Raw genomic sequence first — 26,198 nt, 5'->3', positions numbered from 1 at the left:
GTGTTTCCCACTTAGAGAAGTTCCTTTAGCATTTGTTGTAGAGCTGGTTTGGTGGTGCTGAATTCTCTTAGCTTTTGCTTGTCTGTAAAGCTTTTGATTTCTCCATCGAATCTGAATGAGATCCTTGCCGGGTAAAGTAATCTTGGTTGTAGGTCCTTCCCTTTCATCACTTTAAGTATATCATGCCACTCCCTTCTGGCTTGTAGAGTTTCTGCTGAGAAATCAGCTGTTAACCTTATGGGAGTTCCCTTGTATGTTATTTGTCATTTTTCCCTTGCTGCTTTCAGTAATTTTTCTTTTTCTTTAAATTTTGTCAATTTGATTATTGTGTGTCTCAGCGTGTTTCTCCTTGGGTTTATCCTGTATGGGACTCGCTGCGCTTCCTGAACTTGGGTGGCTATTTCCTTTCCCATGTTAGGGAAGTTTTCAACTATAATCTCTTCAAATATTTTCTCTTGGCATTTCTCCCTCTCTTCTCCTAATGGGACCCCTATAATGCGAATGTTGTTGCATTTAATGTTGTCCCAGAGGTCTCTTAGGCTGTCTTCATTTCTTTTCATTCTTTTTTCTTTATTCTGTTCCGCAGCAGTGAATTCCACCTTTCTGTCTTCCAGGTCACTTATCTGTTCTTCTGCCTCAGTTATTCTGCTATTGATTCCTTCTAGTGTAGTTTTCATTTCAGTTATTGTATTGTTCATCTCTGTTTGTTTGTTCTTTAATTCTTCTAGGTCTTTGTTAAACATTTCTTGCATCTTCTCGATGTTTGCCTCCATTCTTTTTCTGAGGTCCTGGATCATCTTTACTATCATTATTCTGAATTCTTTTTCTGGGAGGTTGCCTATCTCCACTTCATTTAGTTGTTTTTCTGGGGTTTTATCTTGTTCCTTCATCTGGTACATAGCCCTCTGCTTTTTCATCTTGTCTTTCTGTGAACGTGGTTTTTGTTCCATAGGCTGCGGGATTGTATTTCTTCTTCTCCTGTCTTCCCTCTGGTGGTTGAGGCTATCTAAGAGGCTTGTGCAAGTTTCCTGATGGGAGGGACTGGTGGTGGATAGAGCTGGGTGTTGCTCTGGTGGGCAGAGCTCAGTAAAACTTTCATCCGCTTGACTGCTGATGGGTGGGGCTGGGTTCCCTCCCTGTTGGTTGTTTGGTTTGAGGCAAGCCAGCACTGGAGCCTTCCCGGCTCTTTGGTGGGGCTAATGGCAGCCTCTGGGAGGGCTCACGCCAAGGATTACTTCCCAGAACCCCTGCTGCCAGTGTCCTTGTCCTCATGGTGAGCCACAGCCACCCCCCACCTCTGCAGGAGACCCCCCAACACTAGCAGGTAGGTCTGGTTCAGTCTCCCCTGGGGTCACTGCTCCTTCCCCTGGGTCCCGATGCGCACACTACTTTGTGTGTGCCCTCCGAGAGTGGAGTCTCTGTTTTCCCCAGTCCTGTCGAAGTCCTGCAATCAAATCCCAGTAGCCTTCAAAGTCTGACTCTCTAGGAATTCCTCCTCCCGTTGCCGGACCCCCAGGTTGGGAAGCCTGACGTGGGGCTCAGAACCTTCACTCCAGTGGGTGGACTTCTGTGGTGTAAGTGTTCTCCAGTCTGTGAGTCACCTACCCAGCGGTTATGGGATTTGATTTTACTGTGATTGCACCCCTCCTACCGTCTCATTGTGGCTTCTCCTTTGTCTTTGGAAGTGGGTATCTTTCTGGTGAGTTTCAGCGTCTTCCTGTCGATGACTGTCCAACAGCTAGTCGTGATGCTGGTGTTCTCACAAGAGGGAGTGAGCGCACGTCCTTCTACTCCGCCATCTTGGTTCCTCTCCGATATTTTGGTTTTGATTTGCATTTCCCTGATGGTTAGTGATGTAGAATATCTTTTCACATATGTTGGAGGACAGAGGGAACAAGAAGCACCCACTGTACTGAGAAGGCATCGTGAGACTGAAAACTGGGCAGGCAGCTCCAGCTAATCAATGGATGAGTTTATTACAGGGTAACTTACTCACAGGGTGGGATCTGGATCAGGCAGACAGCAGCCCGGGAGCATTCATACCTGTCCTGTGCACCACCGAGGGGCCATTGGGAGAGTTTTATAGTTAACTTAGGGTATGGGGTAGGTGCTTGGAGACAGGATGTGCATTCTTACGTCAAGATTCATGAACGGGTAACTAGTCCTGTGGGCACTGGGAATATGTCAGTGAAGGTTTTCATCTTTGGGGACTCACAGAGCTCGGAGGCCACCTGGTCCTAATGATTATTAACACTGTTAACTCCAAAGCCCTTGATGACATGGAAGTGATTTACTGCACAGTAGAGTCCTGGGTAGGGTCAGCCGAAGGACCGGAGAAACTGGAAGGGCCCAAGATTGTGGCAGTTATGTGCAGCCATATACTCCACTCCTGACATCTTGATGGCCCGTATAATCTTGTCTGTAATTTTTCCACGTAGACCCTAGGGCTAGATATCGAGAGGTGGCTTTTGTATCCCTAGCCCAAAGCAACAGTATAAGAAGTAGCACGAACAAAGTGTTCCTAATAAACAAAAGTATAGTAGGAACTATGGTTCTCCATTTACCTGGGAGAGAAATAAGCCAGTGGGTAAAGCATCGGCAAAGGGGATTTTGTCCATTTGATTAATGACTATTTTCATATGGGAGTGTTAATCGGTTATGTTGGATTCACATGAAGATGTAAATGCAGCATTCCTGCCCAGTTAAGGTGCGTGTCCTTCCCTGTGAGGCTGTCAGCATATCTAAGGCCATATAGTTTTGCAGCACCACCTTTCTCATTGGAGTGGTTTCCTGGTTTCATGGAGAGATGGGAGTCATTTAAAGCTGATGGGGTAAATTGCTAACACTTGGATTTCTAGTTGAGCACTTACACTGGTTTTCTTGTTTGTCGGCCATTCCCACCATGACATACTATGATGGGCCCACCACCCGGACTTAATAGCAGGAAGGTTATAGGGAACTCCTGGTAAAGAGGTGTATGTACGGCCCAGAAGAGAAGGCGCATTGGCCCGTCCACTAGGGCAAATAAGGCCACAGATAAGCTCCACATTTCCAGATCCCTTGTTTGGGAGCCATGAAGTCGCCTGTTCTATAGGAAGCTGCTTCCGTTCCTGTCCGTTCATCATTTGATATGTTGTGAGTTCCTCAGCAGACTTCAAAGGGAAGCCCCCATACATCTGTGATTTGTTTGGGCGTGGTTGGTCCTTCCTATGCAGGTGGGGGCTCTGGACATCAAGACTCCTTGTGCAGCTCCCAGCCACACTAAACCGTCCCAAATATAAGCTGTGGGAGTCCAGGGATTACTTGACCAGTTTTGCACCAGGGAAAAAACATATTGTTTAGAGTCACTATAATCAAACAGAACTTTCATGTATAGGAACCAGATCACCAAGGGGATTTTTGGTCACCAAGCCATTGTCCCGTTCTGTGGACAGATGAACTGTCCACAGCATCTACTCTGCATTGGAGACAGGCTGCAGACCCAGCAGTCAGAGCGATTGTGGACCTTCGCATATGTTGAGGCCCAGGAGAGGAGGACATTTCTGGTAACCAGAGCCAGGGAGTCTATGAGGCACACACTATGAGTGATAAGACAGATGTTGTAGGGGTGAAAGGTAGGCAAATCCTCATTTGTGAGCACCGTAGCTGTTTGATCACCGTTGGCCAAAACCACCCCTGGTTTTGGCCTTTTTCCTGGCAGGTGGTATGACTCATTTTGTCCTTTAATGTCTTCAGTACCTGGGGCCTCAGCAGGAACCCACATGAGCAAACCCACTTCAGGTCCTTGTGCTAATGCTTTGGAGAGGAGATTTGGGTCTGAGTGGGGCCCATTACCATATAAAAGGCCTGATTGAGGGAAGGCAATACCCAGGCCCCAAGGGATTAGGGTACCAAGCCACCTGGAAGGGGGAGACCAATTTAAATGCTAATGAGTTACAGTAACACTAGGTCAGAGGTCCTGTGGCAGTGGCGAGAGGAGACCTTCCTACAGGGTAGGCTTAAGGCCTCCCTTCTGGACCTGCAGTCTCAGGCCCTTGGTGACTGGTCAGGTAGCCATTCATCTGCAGGTTGTCGTCCTGGGGCCAGCATTCAATCGTCCGATAGTTTCAGACCTCTTAACGTGGAGGGAGTGGGGAGGGACCAATCTCTTAACGTGCAGTCAGGAGATGGGGCTTTTAATGTGGCTTCCGACATGTTGACATGCTCTATAAGGCCAGCCGTGGTGGGACTGTATGGTAGATGGAAAGTTCAAAGTATTTCTTGGGGTTTCTGCCCACTCTTGTATTTCATGTCCAGTGAAATGATTCCTTGTTCATGTCAGTTTGGGCTGGTGTTCCATACATAACTTCCAATTTTGACAGGCCTTTGATTGTTGCAGCCTAGTTGGTTTTCTTACTGGTAAAGGACTGCATCAATCTAGTGGCTGTGTCAGCACAGGTTGGAGTATATTTATGTCCTTCTGACACTGGCAAAGGCCCTATGTAGTCCGCTTGTCATCTGGTAACTGGATGGTCAGAGCGTCCAGTGTACCCTGGGGTGTGTCGAAGAGGGTGGCACTTCAAAGGACACTGAGGGCCGCCCTTATCTGTGACTCAGAGGTCTGTGTATTGGAGAGGCAAATGCCGCTTTTTTACTATTTCCCAAGTTTTGGGGCCTCTGTGTCTCGACTTTCGGTGGAGTCAGTCCGCCATGTCAGAGGGGGTCTGTAATTCTTCCAGCAACAAAGCTCTTGCTAATGCAGCTGCTTCGTGATGACCAGGCAGAGTTGACGAGTGCCATAAGGTCATGCTGGCACCTGGCTGTGCGCAGGCAGCCCAAATATCAGCCCTCAATTCAGCCCCCCACAGAGGTTTATTTAATATTTCCCGATTATTTTGATGCCAAGTGGTAAGCTTGAGGGGCATGGGTTTGTGGGTAATCACCAGCCACGTGGCTCTGGGTTCTGCCCACTGACTACTTTGTTCAGTCCCTTGAACCAGATGACATCCGGAGCCAAGCAGCTGTGGAGGACCACCGAGTGGCTCGGCCCTACAGCTGACATCGTGTATCATGTGTTAGCAGGGGGCATCCCGGTATCTCCCTGTGCCTGTGGTAGAGGGGAGGCAGCAGGTGATGTTGCGGGGGTCTTTGGTGGGTCGCTGTAGGTCACTGGCCCTAATCAGGCACATGCACCTCCTGGGAGAGGGTGCTCTTCTGCTGAGTAGGCTTACACTTTGTAAGGTGCTCGGTCGCACACAGGTAGGAATTCTGCATGTCAGCCGGTAGGTCGGTGGTCAGACCCTTGGTTTGTTGTAAGGCTAGATGAACTGCTGACAGTTGTTTTCCTTTAGGACCATACCGGTTCTCTGCCCCTTTCTGTTATTGAGACCAAACTCCTAGCAGGACTTATTTCCCATTTTGTTGCTGCCAGAGCCTCCACCCAAACCCATCTGGATGTATATACTTAAATCCAATTCGCAACTTGCACCTGGCATTAACACCCTCAGTCCTTGGACAGTCAGCTTGGCCTTTGCAGAAGCCTCTTGTTGTGGGGTATTCCAGTCCCAGATTGTTCTCTTTTTCATTAAAGCATATAGTGGTTTTAATATCTGGTCAAGGTGGGGAATAGAAGGGTGCCAGTACCCTAGCAGACCTATAAAGACCTGTAGTTCTTTTACATGTCAGGGCATGGGATACACCTGTGTTTTATCAAAACAGCCTCAGGCATCACTTTAGTCTTGCCAGACCAGGTAACTCCAAAGAGCTTTACTGACTGTCTCCGTCCTTGCACCTTGTTGGCGTTTGCCTCCCATCCCTGTGCTTTTAAATGTTCCTGAAGAGGCGTAGTGGCTTGGGGAAGAGAGCGCAAGGCATCACAGCTTGACATCTCATCGATGTAATGATAGAGAACTAAAGAGGGAGGGAAAGCCCAGTTTTCCAAATCCCAGGCCACTATCCCATGACATACAGCAGGACTATACAGACAACCTTGGGGTAAGACAGTAAAAGTCTGTTGTCTCCCATTCCACGTGAAGGTGAACTGGTCCTGGGACTCCTTATCTAAGGGTGTGCTGAAAAAGGTATTAGACAAACCTAAGACACAGTGATCTGTCTAAAGGGAAGAGGAATTGGATCCAGGGGTTGGGCTGTTTGGAACTGCTGCATAGATAGGGAGGTGTTGCCTTGTTTAATTCTCTGTAATCTACTATCATGCACCAGGTTTGGTTTTTCCACCAGCCACATGGGGCTATTTAGCGGGCTTTGTGCTGGTCTTTTAACTTCCACCTTCCCTAATTCCTTGACGGTAGCTGTTATTTTTTCCTGTCCCCCAGGTAGGTGATATTTTTTATTGCCACCACTCTCCACGGGATAGGCAACTTTACAGTATCCCGTTTACCATGACCCACCATTGCAGGCTTGACTGGTCGGATCCATAAGTGGAACTCGCTCATGGTGGTTATGAGGTCCAGGTCCTGTAGGACATCCACACCCAAAATATACTCAGGTATGGGGAAAATATAAACCAGAAGGGGATGAGCAGGGTCCGGGGGGTGGGGGTGGGGTCTTCCAACTTGTAAATACAGGCTCACTTGTTTCATCCTCACCTCTGGCCTCCATATCCATCAGTGGCTTGTATTTCCCCTTGGAACTTGGATGGATTCCCATAAATCAGGGTACACTTGGCACAGTGTCTGTTAAAGCCAGGACAGTCTGTTTATTGGTGTGGGACTAATAGTTCAGTATGGGACCTCCAGTTGCCCCCTGTGGCCTGCACCAAGGAGCAACCTTGACTTCACCCCTAACTCCTAGGAGTGGGGCGTATGCACCCCTGTTCTTTTTTTTTTTTTTTTTTTTTTGCGGTACGCGGGCCTCTCACTGCTGTGGCCTCTCCCGTTGCGGAGCAGAGGCTCCGGACGCGCAGGCCCAGCGGCCATGGCCCATGGGCCCAGCTGCTCCGCAGCACGCGGGATCCTCCCGGGCCGGGGCACGGACCCGCGTCCCCTGCATCGGCAGGCGGACTCCCAACCACTGCGCCACCAGGGAAGCCCTGCACCCCTGTTCGTTATCTTCCTGCCCCTGTGGAGCATAGGCTTAAGCCTGTTCCTCTTTTTCTCTTGCTGACTGAAGAGTAAACTTATTTCATTGGGTAATGCTTTCCATGAGGTTAAAAGGATCGGATTAGGTTATTTATATTCTCCTTACGGGTTCCAGCTAATACCAGGTCTTACCATAATTGTGGGAAATTCTAGTTGTGCCCCTTTGTTTAGTTTCCTCACTTTTCGTTTTTTTTCTCTTTGCCTTTATCTCCCCTTCTGTTTCCCTAATGCCAGATCTTTTCAGTTTTGCTTAGATCAGCTATCATGGGTGCCCCGTCTGAATGAGTCGATTAACCATTGGGGCCAAAACTGAAACTAAGGTCCCGTACCAAGCTCCTAGAGTAGACTGCAGGATACCATCCTTTATGCCTGTTGTAAATAACTCTTCATCAAGTTCTCGGAAATTAGGAGCATAGGTAGCATGCTTTGTTCCCAATTCCCGTAGCTATTTCTTGTAACTCTTGCGTAGAGGCCCATCTTCAGGATGGGGACGGCACATCCCCCTCATTTGGCCCAGCCGTGTGTATACCTGCATGTATCTAGTCAGTCAAGGTGGCTATAGCCACCCTTGGGTTTCTCCCAACCCAGTCGCATACAAATGTTGCTGGAGGGTGGGCTGTGCTGTGACCAAGGCCATTTTTGATGTTTCTGACTCATTTAACATAATGCCATTTCTCCCAGTATCCCATGAACGGAACACCTAGGCTGCAATTCCTTTCCTACTCTTTTGTTTAAACCTGCCAGTGAATTCTAACTCAGTGGAGAAATATCCCCGCATAGTTGTGTCTTGGATTCTAGGGATCTCCTCTCGGTTATCTCCTGGCTCCCTAGTGGCCTGTGTTGTAGTTTGGATCAGAGGTCTTGCCTGCAGGTCTTCCTCCTCTAGAGTTATGTCCACATCTTCTGACATGTAGTTATCCCAAGGATCCCACCTCTTGGGGTCCCAGTTCTCCTGTGAAAAGGTCCTCACGTTTGAATGGAACAGCCTGTGGCCCTGCATTTTAGGCATCTTACATGTTATCACTTCAACATGTTCTTCCTGTTGTATTGTCTTTAACATGTCTGAAGTGGTGGAACATGCCATCTGGACATCCCTTTCTAATGCCGGCGCATCTTTAGTCTTCTTTAGTTCCCTGTTGAGCTGTAATTCTTTTTCTGTGCCAGTCATTAGAGCGCATAACAAAGGTCATGCAATGCAATAGCTTACTTTGTTTTTCCACTTTTTGCTTTCCCACCGCTTCAGTTGATATATCTAATAAGCCCTTTGGTGTTTTGGGGGCATCCCTGTACTCACACACTGGCTGGAAGTGTTCCCTAAGCCTAGCCAAATCACTGCACGTGGAAGTGGCTGGCCAGCCTGGGATTTCCCCTACCATCAGTGGGCTTTACTGCCCCTTTACCCATTCCTGTGTCGTTTTCAGTTTCCTGACTGGCTTGCCAATTGTTGGAGGATGGAGGGAATGAAAAGTGCTCACTGAACTGAGAAGGCATCAGGAGGCCGAAAAATGAGGCAGGCAGCTCTAGATAATCAATGGATCAGTTTATTACAGGGTAACTTACAGGGTGGGATTGGTCAGACAACAATCTGGAAGGATTTGTTGCTGCACTCTGCACAGCAGAGGGGCCAATGGGACAATTTTATAGTTAACCTAGGGTATGTGGGTAGGTCCTTGGAAACAGGGCGTGCATTCCTAAGTCAAGATTTATAAATCAGTGACGAGTCTCATGGGTGCTGGGAATACACCAGCAAAGGTTTTCACCATTGTTTGGGGACTAACGGAGCATAGAGGCCACTGGTCCTAATGATTATTAAACACTATCTATTAACTACAAAGCCCTGACGGCAGAGAAGATTTACTGCACAGTATATTCCTGAGTAGAGTCAGCAGGACAGGAGAAACTGTCCTGACTTATGATGGTGTCGCTTATGCTAACAACCGTACAGTGTAGTGTACCTGTTGGCCATCTGTATGTCTTCTTTGGAAAAATATCTCTCTAGAGGCTCTGCCCATTTTTTAATTGGGTGTTTTTAATAAACTGTTGAGTTGTATGAGTTCGCTGTGTATTTTGGATATTAAGCCCTTATCAGATATATGATTTGCAAATATTTCCCCCCATTCCATAGATTGCCTTTTCATTTTGTTGATGGTTTCCTTTGCTGTGCAGAAGCTTTGATGTAGTGTCACTTGGTTTTTGTGTTTGTTTTGCTTGCTTTTGTTGCCTTTGCTTTTTTTTTTTTTTTTTTGTGGTACGCGGGCCTCTCACTGTTGTGGCCTCTCCCGTTGCGGAGCACAGGCTCTGGATGCGCAGGTTCAGCGGCCATGGCTCTCGGGCCCAGCCGCTCCACGGCATGTGGGATCCTCCCCCGTTGCGGAGCATGTGGGATCTTCCCGGATTGTGGCATGAACCCGTATCTCCTGCATCGGCAGGCAGACTCTCAACCACTGCGCCACCAGGGAAGCCCCTGTTGCCTTTGCTTTGGTGTCAAATCCAAACAATCGTTGCCAAGGATGATGTAAAGGAGCTTACACCTGTTTTCTTCTAGGCATTTTATGGTTTCAGGTTTTACATACAAGTCTTTTATTTTCCTTTCAGTTTTATTGAGATGTAATTGACGTACAGCACAGTAGAAGTCTGAGGTGCACAGCATAATGATTTCACTTCCATACATCATGAAATGATGACCACAGTAAGTTTAGTGACCGTCCATCATCTCACATAGATATAGAATGAAAGAGATGGAAAAGAAATATATTCTTCCTTGTGATGAGAACTCTTAGGATTTATTCTCTTAACAACTTTCATATGTAACATATATCAGTATTAATTATATTTATCATGGTGTATGTTACATATACATTACATATTGTATAACTGGAAGTTTGTACCTTTTGACTACCTTCATCCAGTTCCCCCTCATCTTTGGTAACCGCAAATCTGATCTCATTTTCTATGAGTTGGTTGATTTGTTTTTGAAGTATAATTGACCTATAACACTGTTAATTCATGTTACACAGCATAGTGATTTGATATTTCTATACATTTCAAAACGATCACCACAATTGATAAGTCTAGTTACCATCCATCACCATACAAAAATATTACATAGTTATTGACTATATTCCCCATACTGTACATTTCATACCCATGACTCATTTTTTTAAAAAATTAATTTATTTATTTTTGGCTACATTGGGTCTTTGTTGCTGCGTGCAGGCTTTCTCTAGTTGCAGTGAGCAGGGGTTACTCTTCGTTGTGGTGCGCGGGCTTCTCATTGCTGTGGTTGCTCTTGTTGTGGAGCACGGGCTCTAGGCACATGGGCTTCAGTAGTTGTGGCACGTGGGCTCAGTAGTTGTGGCTCGTGGGCTCTAGAGCACAGGCTTAGTAGTTGTGGCACACGGGCTTAGTTGCACCGCAGTGTGTGGGATCTTCCTGGACCAGGGCTTGAACCTGTGTCCCCTGCATTGGCAGGCGGATTCGTAACCACTGCGCCACCAGGGAAGACCGCCTCATTTTTTTTGTAACTGGAAGCTTGTACCTCTTTTTTTTTTTTTTTTTTTTTTTTTTTGCGGTACGCGGGCCTCTCACTGTTGTGGCCTCCCCCGTTGCGGAGCACAGGCTCCGGACGCGCAGGCTCAGCGGCCATGGCTCACGGGCCCAGCTGCTCCGCGGCATGTGGGATCTTCCCGGACCGGGGCACCAACCCGTGTCCCCTGCATCGGCAGGCGGACTCCCAACCACTGCGCCACCAGGGAAGCCCAAGGAAGCTTGTACCTCTTAATCTCCCTCACCTATTAATCTCCCTCACCTATTTCTCTCCTCCCTGCCACCCTCCTCCCCTCTGGCAATCACCTGTTCTTGGTATCTGTAACTCTGTTTCTGTTTTGTTATGTTTATTCATTTTTTTTCTACATTCCACATATAAGTGAAATCATATAGTATTTTTCTTTCTCTGACTTATTTCACTTAGTATAATAACCCCTGGGTCCATCCATATTGTCAACAAATGGCAAGATTTCATTCTTTTTTATAGCTGAGTAATGTGCCGCATACATTCAAGTCTTTAATCCATTTTGAGTTAATTTATTGTGTGCGGTGTAAGATAGTGGTCCAGTTTCATTCTTTTATTTTATTTTTTTTTCAGTTTCATTCTTTTATTTGCAGCTGTCCAGTTTTCTCAATGCCATCTATTGAGGAGACTGTCCTTTCCTCACTGTATATTCTTGGCTCCTTAACTGTATACTTGACCATATATTTGTGGGTTAATTTCTGGGTTCTCTATTCTGATTCGTTGATCTGTGTCTATATTCATGCCAATACCGTACTGGTTTTTTTTCCCTAAATTGAAGTGTAGTCGATTTACAATATTATATTAGTTTCAGGTATACAACATAGTGATTCAATATTTTTATAGATTATGCTCCATTTAAAGTTATTATAAAATATTGGCTACATTCTCTGTACTGTACCTCTTAATCCCCTACCTCTATCTTGCCCCTCCCTCCTTCCCCCTCTGTTGTAGTTTTCTTATGACAGGGCCGAAAGTAAGCTCATCACCCGAGATGAACTGTGCAGAAGCACAGCAGTAGAATACAGTGCCGTCTGTCCTGCTGTGGTAGCTTTTATTTAAGCATTATCTATGTTTACATCTTAAGACTTGTTTTCTTAACATTCCAGAAATCCAAAGCAGCAACATATGCTTTTATTGATTATACAAGCAACAATGGGCTTTCTTGACGTGCCGTGCTTCGTCCTTGAGCTCATAAGCAGCACAAGGACATCTCCTTGTGTTCCCATCATTCTGATTATACTAAAGTAGCACAAGGACGTTTCCTTGTGTTCTGATTATACTGAGGTCATTTCATGGATCAGTGCCCAAAGTGTCCAGGACTGCCTGCAGTCCTGGCCTATTCGCTAGCCCTCGGTTTGCCGAGGGGTTCTGGCTTATTCGCTAGCCCTCGGTTTGCCGAGGGGGGGCTCATGGGTCACGTCTCCTTTCCATGTCCTCAGTTATTCCACTACACCCCTCCCCACTGGTAACCATTGTGGTGTTCTCTGTATCTGTGAATCTGTTTGTTTTGTTGTATTTGTTAATTTATTTTTAAATTCCACATATAAGTGATAACATACAGAATTTGTCTTTCTCTATTTCACTAAGCATAATACCCTCCAAGTTTGTCCACATTCTTGCTAATGGCAGAATTTCATTCTTCATGGCAGAGTAATAGTCTGTTGTGTATGTATGCCACATTTTCTTTATCCATTCATCTATCGATGGACACTGAGGTTGCTTCAGTAACTTGGATATTGTAAATAATGCTGCTATGAACATTGGAGTGCATGTATCTTTTCAAATTAGTGTTACTTCATTTTCTTCACATATATACCCAGGAGTAGAATTGCTGGATCATATGGTAGTTATATTTTTACTTTTTTGAGTGACCTTCATACTGTTTTTCCATAGTGGCTGCACCAATTTACATTCCCACCAGCAGTGTACTAGAGTTCCCTTTTCTCCACATCCTTGCCAACATTTGTTAATTGTGTTCTTTTTGATGATGGCCTTTCTGATGGCTGATGGGTGTGAGGTGATATCTCATTGTGGTTTTGATTTGCATGTCTCTGATAAGCAATGTTGAGCATCTTTTCATATGCCTGTTGGCCATCTGTATGTCTTCCTTGGAAAAATGTCTATTCATGCCTTCACGTTTTTTTTTTGTTTTTTTTTTTTGCGGTACGCGGGCCTCTCACTGTTGTGGCCTCTCCCGTTGCGGAGCACAGGCTCTGGATGCGCAGGCTCAGCGGCCATGGCTCACGGGACTAGCCGTTCCGCGGCATGTGGGATCTTCCCGGACTGGGGCACGAACCCGTGTCCCCTGCATCGGCAGGCGGACTCTCAACCAGTGCGCCACCAGGGAAGCCCAGTTGTTTGTATTTTTGATGTTGAATTGTCTTAGCTGTTTATATGTTTTTGGATGTTAATCCCTATCAGTCGTATCATTCGTGAATATTTTCTGTCATTCAGTAGGTTGTCTTTTCATTTTGTCAGTGGTTTCCTTTGCTGTACCAAAGCTTTTAAGTTTAACTAGTCCTATTTATTTATTTTGTTTCCTTTGCCATAGGAGACAGATCAAAAAACAAAAAAGTTGCTAGTTTTTTTTTTTTTTTTTTTTGGCTGCACTATGCAGCTTGTAGAATCTTTGTTCGTTCCCTGACCAGGGATTGAACCCGTGTCCCCTGCAGAGGAAGGACAGAGTCCTAACCACTGGACTGCCAGGGAATTCCCCTACGATTAATGTCAAAGAGTGTTCTGCCTATATTTTCTTCTAGGAGTTTTTTGGTTTCTGGTCTTACATGTAGGTCTTTAATTGATTTGAGTTTATTTTTGTATATGGTGTGAGAAAATGTTCTAATTTCATTCTTTTACATATAGCTGTCTGTTTTTCCTCGCACCACCTATTGAAGAGACTTTGTCTTTTCCCTTTTGTATATTCTTGCCTCTGTTGTCATAGATTAATTGACCATAAGTTTGTAGGTTTATTTCTGGGCTCTCTGTTCTGTTTCATTGATCTATGTGTCTGTGTTTTGGCCAGTACCTTACTGTTTTGATTAGTGTAGCTTTGTAGTAGAGTCTGAAGTCTGGAAGCTTCATACCTCTGGCTTTGTTCTTTTTTCTCAAGATTGCTTTGGCTATTCAGGGTCTTTTGTGGTTCCATATAAATTTTAAGATTATTTGTTCTAGTTCTATGAAAAATGTCATGGATATTTTGATAGGAATTGCATTAAATCTGTAGATTGTTTTGGATAGTATGGACATTTTAACAATTTAAATTCTTCCAATCCCTTAATATGGGTATCTTTCCATTTCTTTGTATCATCTCAGTTTCCTTCATCAGTGTCATAGTTTTCAGAGTATAGGTCTTTTACCTCTGTGGTTTATTCCTAGGTATTTAATTCTTTTTGATGCACTTTTGAACAGGATTGTTTTCTTGCTTTCTAATAGTTCATTATTAGTGCATAGAAAAGTGTATAATGCTAATCTTGTACCCTGCAACTTTACTGGATTCATTTGCTAATGAACAGTTTTTTTGTGGCAACTTTAGGGTTTTCTTTATCTTGTCATCTGTAAATAGTGATAGTTTTACTTCCCTTCCAATTTGGATGCATTTTTATTTCTTTTTCTTGTCTGATTGCTTTGGATAGGACTTCCAATACTGTGTTAAATAGAAGTGGCTAGAGCGGGCATCCTTGTCTTATTCCTGATTTTAGAGGAAAAGCTTTTAGCTTTTCCCCATTGAGTATGATGTGAGCTGTGGGTTTGTCATATACAGACTTTGTTATGTTGAGATATGTTACTTTAATACCAACTTTGATGAGAGTTTTCATCATGAATAGATGTTGAATTTTTTCAAATGCTTTTTCTGCATTTATTGAGATGGTCTTGTGATTTTTATCCTTCCTTTTATTGATGTGGTGTATCACATTGATTGATTTGGGGATATTGAACCATCCCTGGAATAAATCCCACTTGATTATGGTGTATGATCCTTTTTATATATTGTTAAAATTCAGTTTGCGAATATTTTGTTGAGGATTTTTGCATCCATGTTCATCAGAGATATTGGCCTGTAATTTTCTTTTTTTTTTTTTGGAGTGTTTCTTTGTCTGATTTTGGTAGCAGGGTAATGGTGACCTTGTAGAATGAATATGGGAGTGTTCCGTCTTCAGTTTTTTTGTAATAGTTTGAGAAGGATAGGTATTAGCTCTTCCTTGTATATCTGGTAGAATTTCCCTGTGAAACCATCTGGTCCTGGACTTTTGTTTGCTGGGAGTTTTTTGATTACTGATTCAATTTTACTACTAGTGATTGGTCTCTTCAGATTTGTCTATTTCTTCCTGATTCAGTCTTGTAGGATTGTATGTTTTTAGAAGTTTATCCATTTCTTCTAGGTTGTCTTTTGTTGGCATATAACTGTTTGTTCATAGTATTCCCTTATGTTGTTTTTTCAGATTGATTTTTCTAAATTTTTATTGGAGTATGGTTGCTTTACAATGTTGTGTTAGCCTCCACTGCACAACAGAATGAAATCAGCTGTACACATAACAGATATCCCCTCCCTTTGGACTTCCTTCCCATTTAGGTTACCACAGTGCATTAGGTAGAGTTCCCTGTGCTATACAGCATGTTCTCACCAGTTGTCTGTTTCATACATAGTATCAATAATGTATATGTGTCAATCCCAGTCTCCCACTTCCTCACACCCCACCCCTTTCCCCCTTGCTATCCATACATTTGTTCTCAACGTCTGTGTCTCTATTTCTGCTTTGCAAGCACCTATACCATTTTCTAGATCCCACATATATGCGTTATTATAAGATATTTGGTTTTCTCTTTCTGACTTCACTTTGTATGACATTCTCTAGGTCCATCCACGTCTCTACAAATGACCCAATTTCATTCCTTTTTATGGCTAATATTCCATTGTGTATATCTATATATCCATTGTGTATATACCACATCTTCTTTATCCTTTCCTCTGTTGATGGACATTTAGGTTGCGTCCATGTCCTGGCTGTTGTAAATAGTGCTGAAATGAACATTGGGGTGCATATGTTTTTTTGAATTATGGTTTTCTCTGGGTATATGCCCAGTAGTGGGATTGTTGGGTTGTATGGTAGTTCTATTTTTATTTTTTTAAGGAACCTCCATACTGTTTTCCATCGTGGCTGAATCAATTTACATTCCCACCAACAGTGTATGAGGGTTCCGTTTTCTCCACACCCTCTCCAGCATTTATTGTTTGTAGGTTTTTCGATGATGGCCATTCTGACCAGTGTGAGGTGGTACCTCGTAGTTTTGATTTGCATTTCTCTAATAATTAATGATGTTGAGCAGCTTTTCATGTGTTTGTTGGCCATCTGTATGTCTTCTTTGGAGAAATGTCTATTTAGGTCTTCTGCCCATTTTTTGATTGGGTTATTTGTTTTTTTGATATTGAGTTGTATGAGCTGCTTGTATATTTTAGAGAGCAGTCCTTTGTCAGTTGCTTCACTTGCAAATATTTTCTCCCATTCTGAGGGTTGTCTTTTCTTATTATTTATGGTTTCCTTTGAGACCTCGAATAGCCAAAGCAATCTTGAGAAACAAAAATGGAGCTGGAGGAAGTAGGCTCCCTGACTTCAGACTATACTACAAAGCTACAGTAATCAAGACAGTATGGTACTGGCACAAAACAGAAATATAGATCAATGGAAAAGGATAGAAAGCCTGGAGATAAACACACAGACTTGTGGTCACCTAATCTATGACAGAGGAGGCCAGATATACAATAGAGCAAAGATAGCCTCTTCAATAAGTGGTGCTGGGAAAACTGGACAGCTGCATGTAAAAGAATGAGATTGGAACGCTCCCTAACACCATACACAAAAATAAACTCAAAATGGATTAAAGACATAAATGTAAGGCCAGATACTATAAAACTCTTAGAGGAAAACACAGGCAGAACAGTCTATGACATAAATCACAGCAGCATCTTTTTTGACCCACCTCCTAGAGTAATGAAAATAAAAATAAAAATAAACAAATGGGATCTTATGATTTTTTTAATCTCTATGATATCGGTTGTAATATTTCCTTTTTCATTTCTTTTATTTGGGTCCTCTCTCTTTTTTTTTTCTTTTCTTTTTGCGGTACGCAGGCCTCTCACTGCCGTGGCCTCTCCCGTTGCGGAGCACAGGCTCCGGGTGCGCAGGCTCAGCGTCCATGGCTCGTGGGCCCAGCTGCTCTGCGGCACGTGGGATCCTCCTGGACCGGGGCACGAACCCGTGTCCCCTGCATCGGCAGGCAGACTCCCAACCACTGCGCCACCAGGGAAGCCCTCTTTTTTTCTTGATGAGCCTGGTTAAAGGCTTATCAATTTTATCCTTTAAAAAAAAATCAGGTTTTGGTTTCATTGATCTTTTCTATTTTTTTGTTTGTTTGTTTTTTGGTCTCCATTTTATTTCTTCTCTTTATTATTTTCTTCTTTCTGCTTACTTTGGGCTTTGTTCTTTTTCTAATTCTTTTACATGATAGGTTAGGTTGATCATTTGAAAGTTTTCTTGTTTCTTGAGGTAGGCCTGTATTTGCTATAAACTGCTCTCTTAGAACTGTTTTTGCTGCATCCCATAGGTTTTGGAAAGTTGAGTTTTTATTTTTGTTTGTCTTAAGGTATTTTCTGATTTCCTTTTTGATTTCTTCATTGACCCATTGGGGCTTTTTTGTAGTGTATTGTTTAGTTTCCATGTGTTTGTGTTTTTCCCATTTTTCTTCCTGTGATTGATTTCTAGTTTCATACTGTTGTGGTTGGAAAAATGTTTGATATATTCTCTTAAATTTGTTGAGACTTGTTTTGTGGCCTAGCATGTGATTTATCTGGAGAATATTCCATGTGCACTTGAAAAGAATGTGTATTCTGTTGTTTTGGGGTGAAATGTCCTGTAGATACCGATTAAGTCCAACTGGTCTAATGTGTAATTCAAGACCACTGTTTCTTTATTGACTTTCTGTCTGTCTGGACAATATGTCCTTTGATGTAAGTGTGGTGCTAAAGTTTCCTACTGTTATTTTATAACTGTCTGTTTCTCCCTTTATGTTTGTTAATATTTGCTTTATATATTTAGATGCTCCTATATTAGGTACATATATGTTATTGAGGGTAACATCCTCTTCTTTTTTTTTTTTTGCGGTACGCGGGCCTCTCACTGCTGTGGCCTCTTCCGCCACGGAGCACAGCTCTGGACGCGCAGGCCCAGCGGCCATGGCTCACGGGCCCAGCTGCTCTGTGGCACGTGGGATCCTCCTGGACCGGGGCACGGTCTGCATCAGCAGGCAGACTCTCAACCACTGCGCCACCAGGGAAGCCCCATCCTCTTCTTTTATTGATCCTTTCATCATTATATAATGCCCTTCTTTGTCTTTTGTTACAGAGTGTGTTTTAAAGTCTACTCTGTCTGATATGAATATTGCTACCCCAGCTTCCTTGTCATTTCCATTTGCATGAAATACCTTTTTTCATCCCCTCACTTGTCTGTGTGTGTCTTTAGCTCTGAAGTGAGTCTCTTGTAAGCCGCATATAGATGGGTCTTGTTTTTTTTTAAATCCAGTCAGCTACCTATGTCTTTTGATTGAGTCGTTTAGTCCATTGACATTTAAAGTGATTGTTGATAGTTATGTACCATTTTGTTGCTTGTTTTCTGGGTGTTTTTGTAGTTCTTCTCTGTTCTTAGTTTCTTCCCTTGTGGTTTGATGATTTTTCTTAAGTGGTATGCTTGTGCTCCTTTCTCTCTGATTTTTGTGTATCTACTGTAGGTTTTGATTTGTAGTTACCATGGGGTTCATATATGTTGATCTATAACTGTATCTACTTGTTTTAAACTGATAGCCATTTAAGGTCAGACACATTCTAAAAGATGTATGTTTTTTCACTGTTCTCCCCTATGTTTTGTGTTTTTGATGTCATGTTTTATATCTTCATGTTTATCCTTTAACTGTTTATTGTAGTTATAGTTGATTTTACAACTTTTGTCTTTTAATCTTCATACTGGCTTAAGTGGTTGATCCACACCTTTACTATATATTTGTCTTACAAGCGAGATTTTTCCTTTCCTATAAATTCTTACTTCTTGTTATAGCCTTTTCTTTTCCACTTAGAGAAAACCCTTTAACATTTCTTTTAGAGTTGGTTTAGTAGTGATGAGCTCTTTTATTTTTTGCTTCTCTGAGAGGTTCTTTCTCTCTTCTTTAATTCTAAATGATAATCTTGGTGGATAGAGTATCCTACATTGTACGTTTTTCCCTTTCAGCACCTTAGATATATCATGCCACTCCCTTCTTGCCTGCAAAGTTTCTGCAGAGAAATCAGCTGGTAGCCTTCTGGGTATTCCCTTGTATGTTACTCTTTGTTTTTCTCTTGCTGCCTTTAGAATTCTCTCTTTAACTTTTGCCATTTTAATTATGATGTCTTGGTGTGGGTCTCTTTGGGTTCGTCTTGTTTGGAACACTCTGTGATTCCTATACCTGGATATTTGTTTCCTTCTTCAGGTTTGGGAAGTTTTCAACCATAATTTCACCAAATACATTTTTGACCTCTCTCTCTCCCCGCTCCTTCTGGGACCACTATAATGTGAATATTAGTATGCTTGATGTTGTCCCAGAGATCCCTTAAACTGGTCTCATTTTTTAAAGATTTTTTTTTTGTTCTGATTGGGTAGTTTCCATTATTCCGTTTTCCAGATCAAATGTGTGTTCTTCTGTATCACTTGATCTGATGTTAATTCCTTCTAGTGTGTTTTTCATTTCACTTACTGTATTCTTCAGCTTTGACTTGGTTCCTCGTAAAAATTTTCACTGTGTTTGTCTGTTTTCCCTAGTTCAGTTAGCACTCTTATTACTAATGCTTTGAACACTTTTTCTAGTAAATTATTTATCTGTTTCATTAGTTGTTTTTTTCAGGTTTTTTCCCTGTTTTTTTTGTTTGGAACAAATTCATCTGTCTTCTTATTTTGCTTAACTTTATGAAATTAGGTGAAAAAGTTACCTATCCCAGTCTTGATGGGGTATCCTTGTGTGGGAGCATCACTATGCAGTCTCTGTGTGCCCAGTGCCTTTGGTGGGAGAACTGGATCTAAAGTAAGCACAGGTCATGTCTTTCCCCAGGGTGTGCTGGCAGCTATCACCTTGGTGGGAGGTGGGGCTGGAGGTGGAGGGGCTAGAGCTAGAGCCAGAGCCAGGTGTGAGCCAGGGCTTCTCCTATTCTCAGTGGCTGTCACTGCCCTACTGAGAGTGGTGTCTGGTCCCAGGATACTGGAGCAGAAGCCAAGTTTTGGGTCTGAACTGGTTCTGTTTCCTCTAAGTGTGCTTTCTACCCTGCTCCCAGCAGTGGCACCTTTGCCCCAGAGGGGGTGGTGCTGGAGCAAGAGGGGCTGGAGTGGGTGCTTGGCATGGGCTGGGGCACACTCTGGGGCAGTCCTGGCATGCCAGTCAGAGCTCCAGACCACTCCTGATCTGTTGCTTCTACGAATGCCAGTAATGGCTGCCCTTGCCCCAACTGAATGCCATGCCAGGTCTGAGCTGGCTTCGTCCCCACCCCCCCCACCCCAAACTGTGCACTCTCCTTGGCACCGGCAGCCTTCTCCCTAGCGTGGAGCTGTGCCAGAGCCAGGGAATCAGTGCAGCTGCTTGACATGGGCTGGGGTGTGCACTGGGCTGGGGCATTTGCAGGAAACCAGCCAGAGTCCCAGGCTGTTTCAGTCAGCTTCCTGCACCTTGTTCCCTGGAGTAAGCAAGCATGTGCTTGTTTTTCATGAGTGGAATCTAGGTTTCTAACAGCTGTTCTCTAAGTCCTACTGGTTTTCAAACCAGCTAAGGGGATTCATCTTCCTGGTGTCAGACCCTAGGGCTGTGGTGCCTAATAATGTGGTTTGAACCACTCACCTGTGCACCCTTATTTTTGGCTGCGTTGGGTCTTTGTTGCTGCACACAGGCTTTCTCTAGTTGCGGTGAGAGGGGGGCTACTCTTCGTTGTGGTGCGCAGGCTTCTCACTGTGGTGGCTTCTCTTGTTGCAGAGCACGGGCTCTAGGTACACGGGCTTTAGTTGTTGTGGCACGTGGGCTCAGTAGTTGTGGCATGTGGGCTTAGCTGCTCTGCGGCATGTGGGCTCTTCCTGGACCAGGGCTTGATCCTGTGTCTCCTGCATTGGCAGGCGGATTCTTAACCACTGTGCCACCAGGGAAGCCCTGTGTGCCCTTTTTGAGCAATTTTGCTTTTAGTCATTTATCGTTAGATTGCACTTCTGAAATTTTCATAATTTTGTTTCGAATAGGGGAAAATTGGGCTCGATCTACATTTATTCTAAAATATCCCAACAGTATGTATTTGGTTCAGTAAATTTTGGTTTTATCCAGACTGTGAAATATCAGGGAGCTGCTTACATTGATGGTGTGAATGTTTATTGACAATATAGCAAATGGGAAAACAAGTCATGGAGTCATATGTTAAGTATGAGCTCCATTTTTTTCCTGGTTGTTAATAAATACTGATTTTTTAAAAGTCTACAAGTATTACACCACAGTATCTATAGGAGTTCCTCTTGGTAATGAATAGTGAGGGTGTCTGTGGCAGGGAATCAGCTTCCATGTGGTCCTTCAGGTGATGCCACCCAGATGGTGCCAGCATCCTGAAACCCAAGGAGGATTGTGTAATCCCTCTCTTCTTTGTCCCCTCCTAGGGGCACAAGTCCTGACCTGATTGCTTCTCTTCCTACCCATATTCCATGTGGGTTTTTCTTTACACCCTTGGTTGTATAAGAGTCTTTCTGCTAGTCTCCAGTTTGTTGTCAGTGGGAATTGCTCCACATTGTAGATGTATTTTTGATATGTTCGTTGGGGGAGGAGGTGAGCTCAGCGTCCTCCTACTCTGCCACCTTGACCTTCTCCTTGGTGCCATACTGTTTTGATTACTGTGGTTTTGCAGTATAGGTTTTGCAGTATAGTTTGAAATCAGGGAGCATGATGCTTCAGCTTTTTTCTTCCTTTCTCAAGATTGCTTTGGCTATTCATGGTCTTTTGAGCTTCCATACAAATTTTAGGATTGTTCGTTCTGTTTCTGTGAAAAGTGCTATTGGAATTTTGATAGGGATTGTGTTAAATCTGTAGATTTCTTTGGGTAGTATGGACATTTTAACAGTATTAATTCTACCAATCCATGAGCACAGAATATCCTTCCATTTATTTGTGTTATCTTCAGGTTTTTTTCCATTAATGTCTTATAGTTTTCAGTGTGCAGGTCTCTCACCTCCTTGGTTAAATTTATTCTTAGGAATTTTTTACTTTTTGATGCAACTGTAAATGGGATTGTTTTCTTAATTTTTTTTCTGATAGTTCATTATTAGTGTATAGAAATGTAGCAGATTTTCGTATATATATATTTTTTTGGGGGGGGGGGCATGCCACATGGCTTGTGGGATCTTAGTTCCCTGACCAGGGATTGAACCCGCGCCCTTGGCAATGAAAGTGCGGAGTCCTAATTACTGGTCTGCCATGGAATTCCCTGTATATTGATTTTGTATCCTGCAGCCTTACTGAATTTATTAGTTCTAATAGTTTTTTGGTGGATTCTTTAGGGTTTTCTTTATATAAGATCATGTCATCTGCATATAGTGACAGTTTTACTTCTTCTTTTCCAATTTGGATGCTTTTTATTTTTATTGCCTGACTGCTCTGACTAGGACTTCCAATACTAGGTTGAATGAAAGTGGCGAGAGTGGGCATCCTCGCCTTGTGTTTGATCTTAGAGGAAAAGCTTTCAGCTTTTCACCATTGAGTATGATTTTATCTGTGGACTTGTCATATATGGCCTTTACTATGTTGAGGTGGTGTGTTCCCTCTGTACCCAGTTTGTTGAGAGTTTTTATGAGTGGATGTTGAATTTTTTTTTTGTTTTTTTCTGTGGTACGCGGGCCTCTCACCGTTGTGGCCTCTCCCGTTGCGGAGCACAGGCTCCGGATGCGCAGGCTCAGCAGCCATGGCTCACGGGCCCAGCCACTCCGCGGCATGTGGGATCTTCCCAGACCAGGGTACGAACCCATGTCCCCTGCATCGGCAGGCGGACGCTCAACCACTGCGCCACCAGGGAAGCCCGATGTTGAATTTTTTCAAATGCTTTTTCTGCATCTGTTGAGATGGTCATGTGATTTTTATCCTTTTTGTTAATTGTGTATATCGCATTGATTACTTTGTGGGTGTTGAACCATCCTTGCATCCCTGACACTGGCATCTTGTGCATTCCCTGTTTTAACCTAACAGATATCACCATTATGCACCCATTTGGTCAAGGCAGAAACTGAGTCATCATAGGTGCTTCCCTCCTCTCCTTTCAGTCATTTATTACTGTGCCTTCAGCATCTTTCTTTTTGTCCTCCTGGATACTGCCTGGGTTTAAGCAGCATATCCTATCATGATTGGCAGAATAATCTCCTAAACTGGTCTCCCCACTTCCAGACTTTCTTGTCATGTTTGTCCTCGTGTTGGCTGCAGAGAGATCTGCAGCCAGATCTGATGCTTTACTCCCCTGCTGAAAACCCGTGGCTCTCCATTGCGCTGTGCCCCCTGCTTCCTTTCCAGGCCCATCTGCCATGCACTCTGTGCACCTGTGTTATCACAGTGGTTGCTGCTCCTCACCCCAGGCTTCCCTGCACTCACCTACCTCCTGGTCTGTCCTTTGACAGCTCTGGGAAGCTGCCTCTTCTCTCTCCCTCTCTCTCCATCTGTTGTAGATGTTCCCCCATCTGCCTCTAGCATGCTGCTTAGTGACCAGGGTGGTAGAGAATGGTTGTGTTTGGGTTTGAATTCCAGCTCTGCTACTTCATAGCTTTCTGAGTTGTTATTCTCTAGGCCTGTTTTCTTCGTGGGTCAGGTGAATGAACAATGCTCCTTTGCAGTGTGGAGAATACAGTTTTCACCTTACCTCCTCAGGTTACTTATATGAACATCAGGAATCAGCTCAGCATTTACCTCCCTGAACCAGGCCCCTCTCCCCAGGGTTATGTTTTAATAGTACTGGCTAGTGAGTGTCTAATTTGTGCAAAATATTTTCCTAAGTATTTTGCATGTCATTTAATCCTCACGAGATCTACCATTTTCCAGAAGTGTAGACAGAGGCTGAAGTGTCAGTGCTCCCGCCACTGGTAAATGATGGAGGTGGGATCCTGAACCTAGAGTCTGGCCTGAGAAGCCTGTTCTCGTAACTGCTGCCTCTATCTTATCAGCTTGTTAATTTACTCATAGCAGTTTTAACCGTTTGTTGCATAAATAAGCAGTTAGGTGACATGTGAAATGTCTGGCTTGCTGCCTGGCATGGAGGGGTTCAGAAAATGTGGCATGAACAGCTCTTATTCCCCGGCAGCCTCGAGGACGTACGGGCCCTCAAAGGGAAGTGCTTTCTTCTGGATTCCTTGCTGCCAGAGTTGCTCGTGTTTCCTGCCCGAACAGATCTGCATGAACATCCACTGTACCAAGCTGGTCACCTCATCCTACAAGACAAGGTAGGGTGGATGGGTGGAAAAGGGAGGAGCGGGAGGGGAGTGATCAGCCTGGGGTCCCTTTCAGCCAGCCCCTGTGCTGTGTGCCGCCAGGCGAGCTGTCTCCCGGCCATGCTGCTGGCTCCACCTCCAGGTTCCCATGTCATCGATGCATGCGCTGCCCCAGGCAATAAGACCAGTCACTTGGCTGCCCTTCTGAAGAACCAAGGGTGAGTGCCATGGTCAGACAGAGGAGTGGGGTGGGGTCTGATGCTATATTTTATAAGAAGAAATAAGGAACTCAACTCCAGTAGGTCATGAAGGCTGAAAGGAGGCCTTCCCTTTAAATATTTCCTCGTGGACCTAGGGCAGTTCCCTAAGCTTCCCAGTGGGTTACACGTGTGAGATGTGAATCCCTTAGCCCTTGGGGCAGAGGGCCCTGGGCAGTTATTTCTAACCACTGACCTTTACTTTTTTTAACTTTGTTTTAAACTTCACATGACTCACTTTAATTTTTTGTTTTATTTTTGGCTGTGTCGTGTCTTAGTTGTGGCACACAGGGTCTTGGTTGAGGCGTGCAGGATCTTTCGTTGCGGCGCGGGCTCTGTAGTTTGAGGCACGTGGGCTCTCATTGAGGTGCGCGAGCTCGGTCATTGTGGTGCACAGGCTGAGTTGCCCCGCAGCATGTGCGACCTTAGTTCCCTGACCAGGGATCGAACCCACGTCCCCTGCATCGGAAGGTAGAATCTTTACCACTGGACCACCAGGGAAGTCCCCCACTGACCCTTTTTAAATATTGAGAATTTAAAGACATTTAAGTATGATTTTGTGTGTCCTGACTTCAAGTACGTGTTACTGTGTCAGACCTGTGGGCTCTTACGTGTTACGTAAATTCTCAGTTCACCTCAACTCTGCCCTCCTCCCCAGGAAGATCTTTGCCTTTGACCTGGATGCCAAGCGGCTGGCTTCTACGGCTACGCTGCTGGCCCGGGCCGGGGTTTCTTGCTGTGAGCTGGCTGAGCAGGACTTCCTGGAGGTCTCGCCCTCAGACCAGCGTTACCGTCAGGTCCAGTACATCTTGCTGGATCCTTCTTGTAGTGGCTCTGGTGAGATGGGGGAAAACGCGGCCAAGGGCCCCACAGATCCAGAGCAGCCTTAGAGCGGGGATGGGGGTGTGTGTGGCGGTGGTCGTTCGTTTTGGCCTCGGGTTTAGTTCTGGCTCAGGTTATCCTGTGAATGGTCAGATGTGCTCATCTGTACGTGGGGATTTCATACGAAATCAGGCAGCGTGTGGTGAAAGCACTCTTCCCTAGGGATGCTGACCAGACAGCTGGAGGAGCCCGGGACCGGCGTACCGAGCCAGGAGCGCCTGCGAGCACTGGCTGCCTTCCAGCAGCGGGCGCTGAGCCACGCACTCACGTTCCCCGCCCTGCGGCGCCTCGTTTACTCCACGTGCTCCCTCTACCAGGAGGAGAACGAAGACGTGGTGCGAGCCGCCCTGCAGCGGAGCCCAGCGGCCTTCAGGTAGTGGGTGTCCACCAGGGTCTTGGGGCGAGGGCCGCCCTCTTACTTAGAAGCCCGTTCCACTTCCTCTCTGCAGGCTGGCTCCTGTCCTCCCCTCCTGGCCGCACCGAGGCCTTGGCACTTTTCCAGGTGCTGAGCACTGCCTCCGGGCCTCCCCTGAGACCACGCTCACTGGCGGCTTCTTCACTGCTGTACTTGAACGGGTAGAGGTGCCAAGGTGAGTGAGCAGGGGGCCTGCTTGGAAGACGCTGGAGGATTGGGGCACATCTAACTCACTCTTCTTTTCTTCCAGCTCCGTCTCACAGGCTGAAGCATCAGCCCCAGAAGTTACACCCAACCCAGCTCCAAAGAGAAAGAAGAGGCGGCGAAAAGCAACAGCTGCCCCCAGCTCACAGCCTGGCATGTAGCAGGTGCTCGGAGCCTTGACCCCTCGGGCCCTCCTCTCAAGCTGAGTCTCGGGCCCTCAGCCCCAGGCCGCAGTTTTGTTTGCAAAGGCTCTTTTTATGGCTGGAGGAGGAAAACCGGTAACCGCGTTTCTCC

General features: G+C 44.8%; 1 protein-coding gene across 2 annotated transcripts in view; it reads left to right on the top strand.

Annotated features, from left to right (window-relative positions):
• NSUN5 (NOP2/Sun RNA methyltransferase 5) overlaps positions 1 to 26,188 on the top strand; it is a 32,863-nt gene extending 6,675 nt beyond the window's left edge. Inside the window, exons 5-10 of one of the 2 annotated variants that reach the window (XM_022588058.3) lie at positions 24,020 to 24,158; positions 24,249 to 24,364; positions 25,062 to 25,240; positions 25,448 to 25,658; positions 25,735 to 25,875; positions 25,951 to 26,188. In XM_022588058.3, coding sequence (XP_022443766.2) covers positions 24,020 to 24,158; positions 24,249 to 24,364; positions 25,062 to 25,240; positions 25,448 to 25,658; positions 25,735 to 25,875; positions 25,951 to 26,065 — 901 coding nt within the window. In that variant the 3' untranslated portion in view covers positions 26,066 to 26,188. Of the gene's footprint in view, positions 1 to 24,019; positions 24,159 to 24,248; positions 24,365 to 25,061; positions 25,241 to 25,447; positions 25,659 to 25,734; positions 25,880 to 25,950 lie in introns of those variants that run through there. The other variant, XM_089895764.1, reaches the window with a different exon arrangement.
• Positions 26,189 to 26,198: the final 10 nt, after the last annotated feature.

The sequence above is a fragment of the Delphinapterus leucas genome, chromosome 15 (genome assembly GCF_059928025.1).
Source record: "Delphinapterus leucas isolate spDelLeu-1000000601 "Yukka" chromosome 15, BTC_Dleu_Yukka2, whole genome shotgun sequence".
NCBI classification, from domain to species: domain Eukaryota; kingdom Metazoa; phylum Chordata; class Mammalia; order Artiodactyla; family Monodontidae; genus Delphinapterus; species Delphinapterus leucas.
Note: the sequence above shows the minus strand (reverse complement) of the source record. Positions and strands in the feature narration are given on the sequence as shown.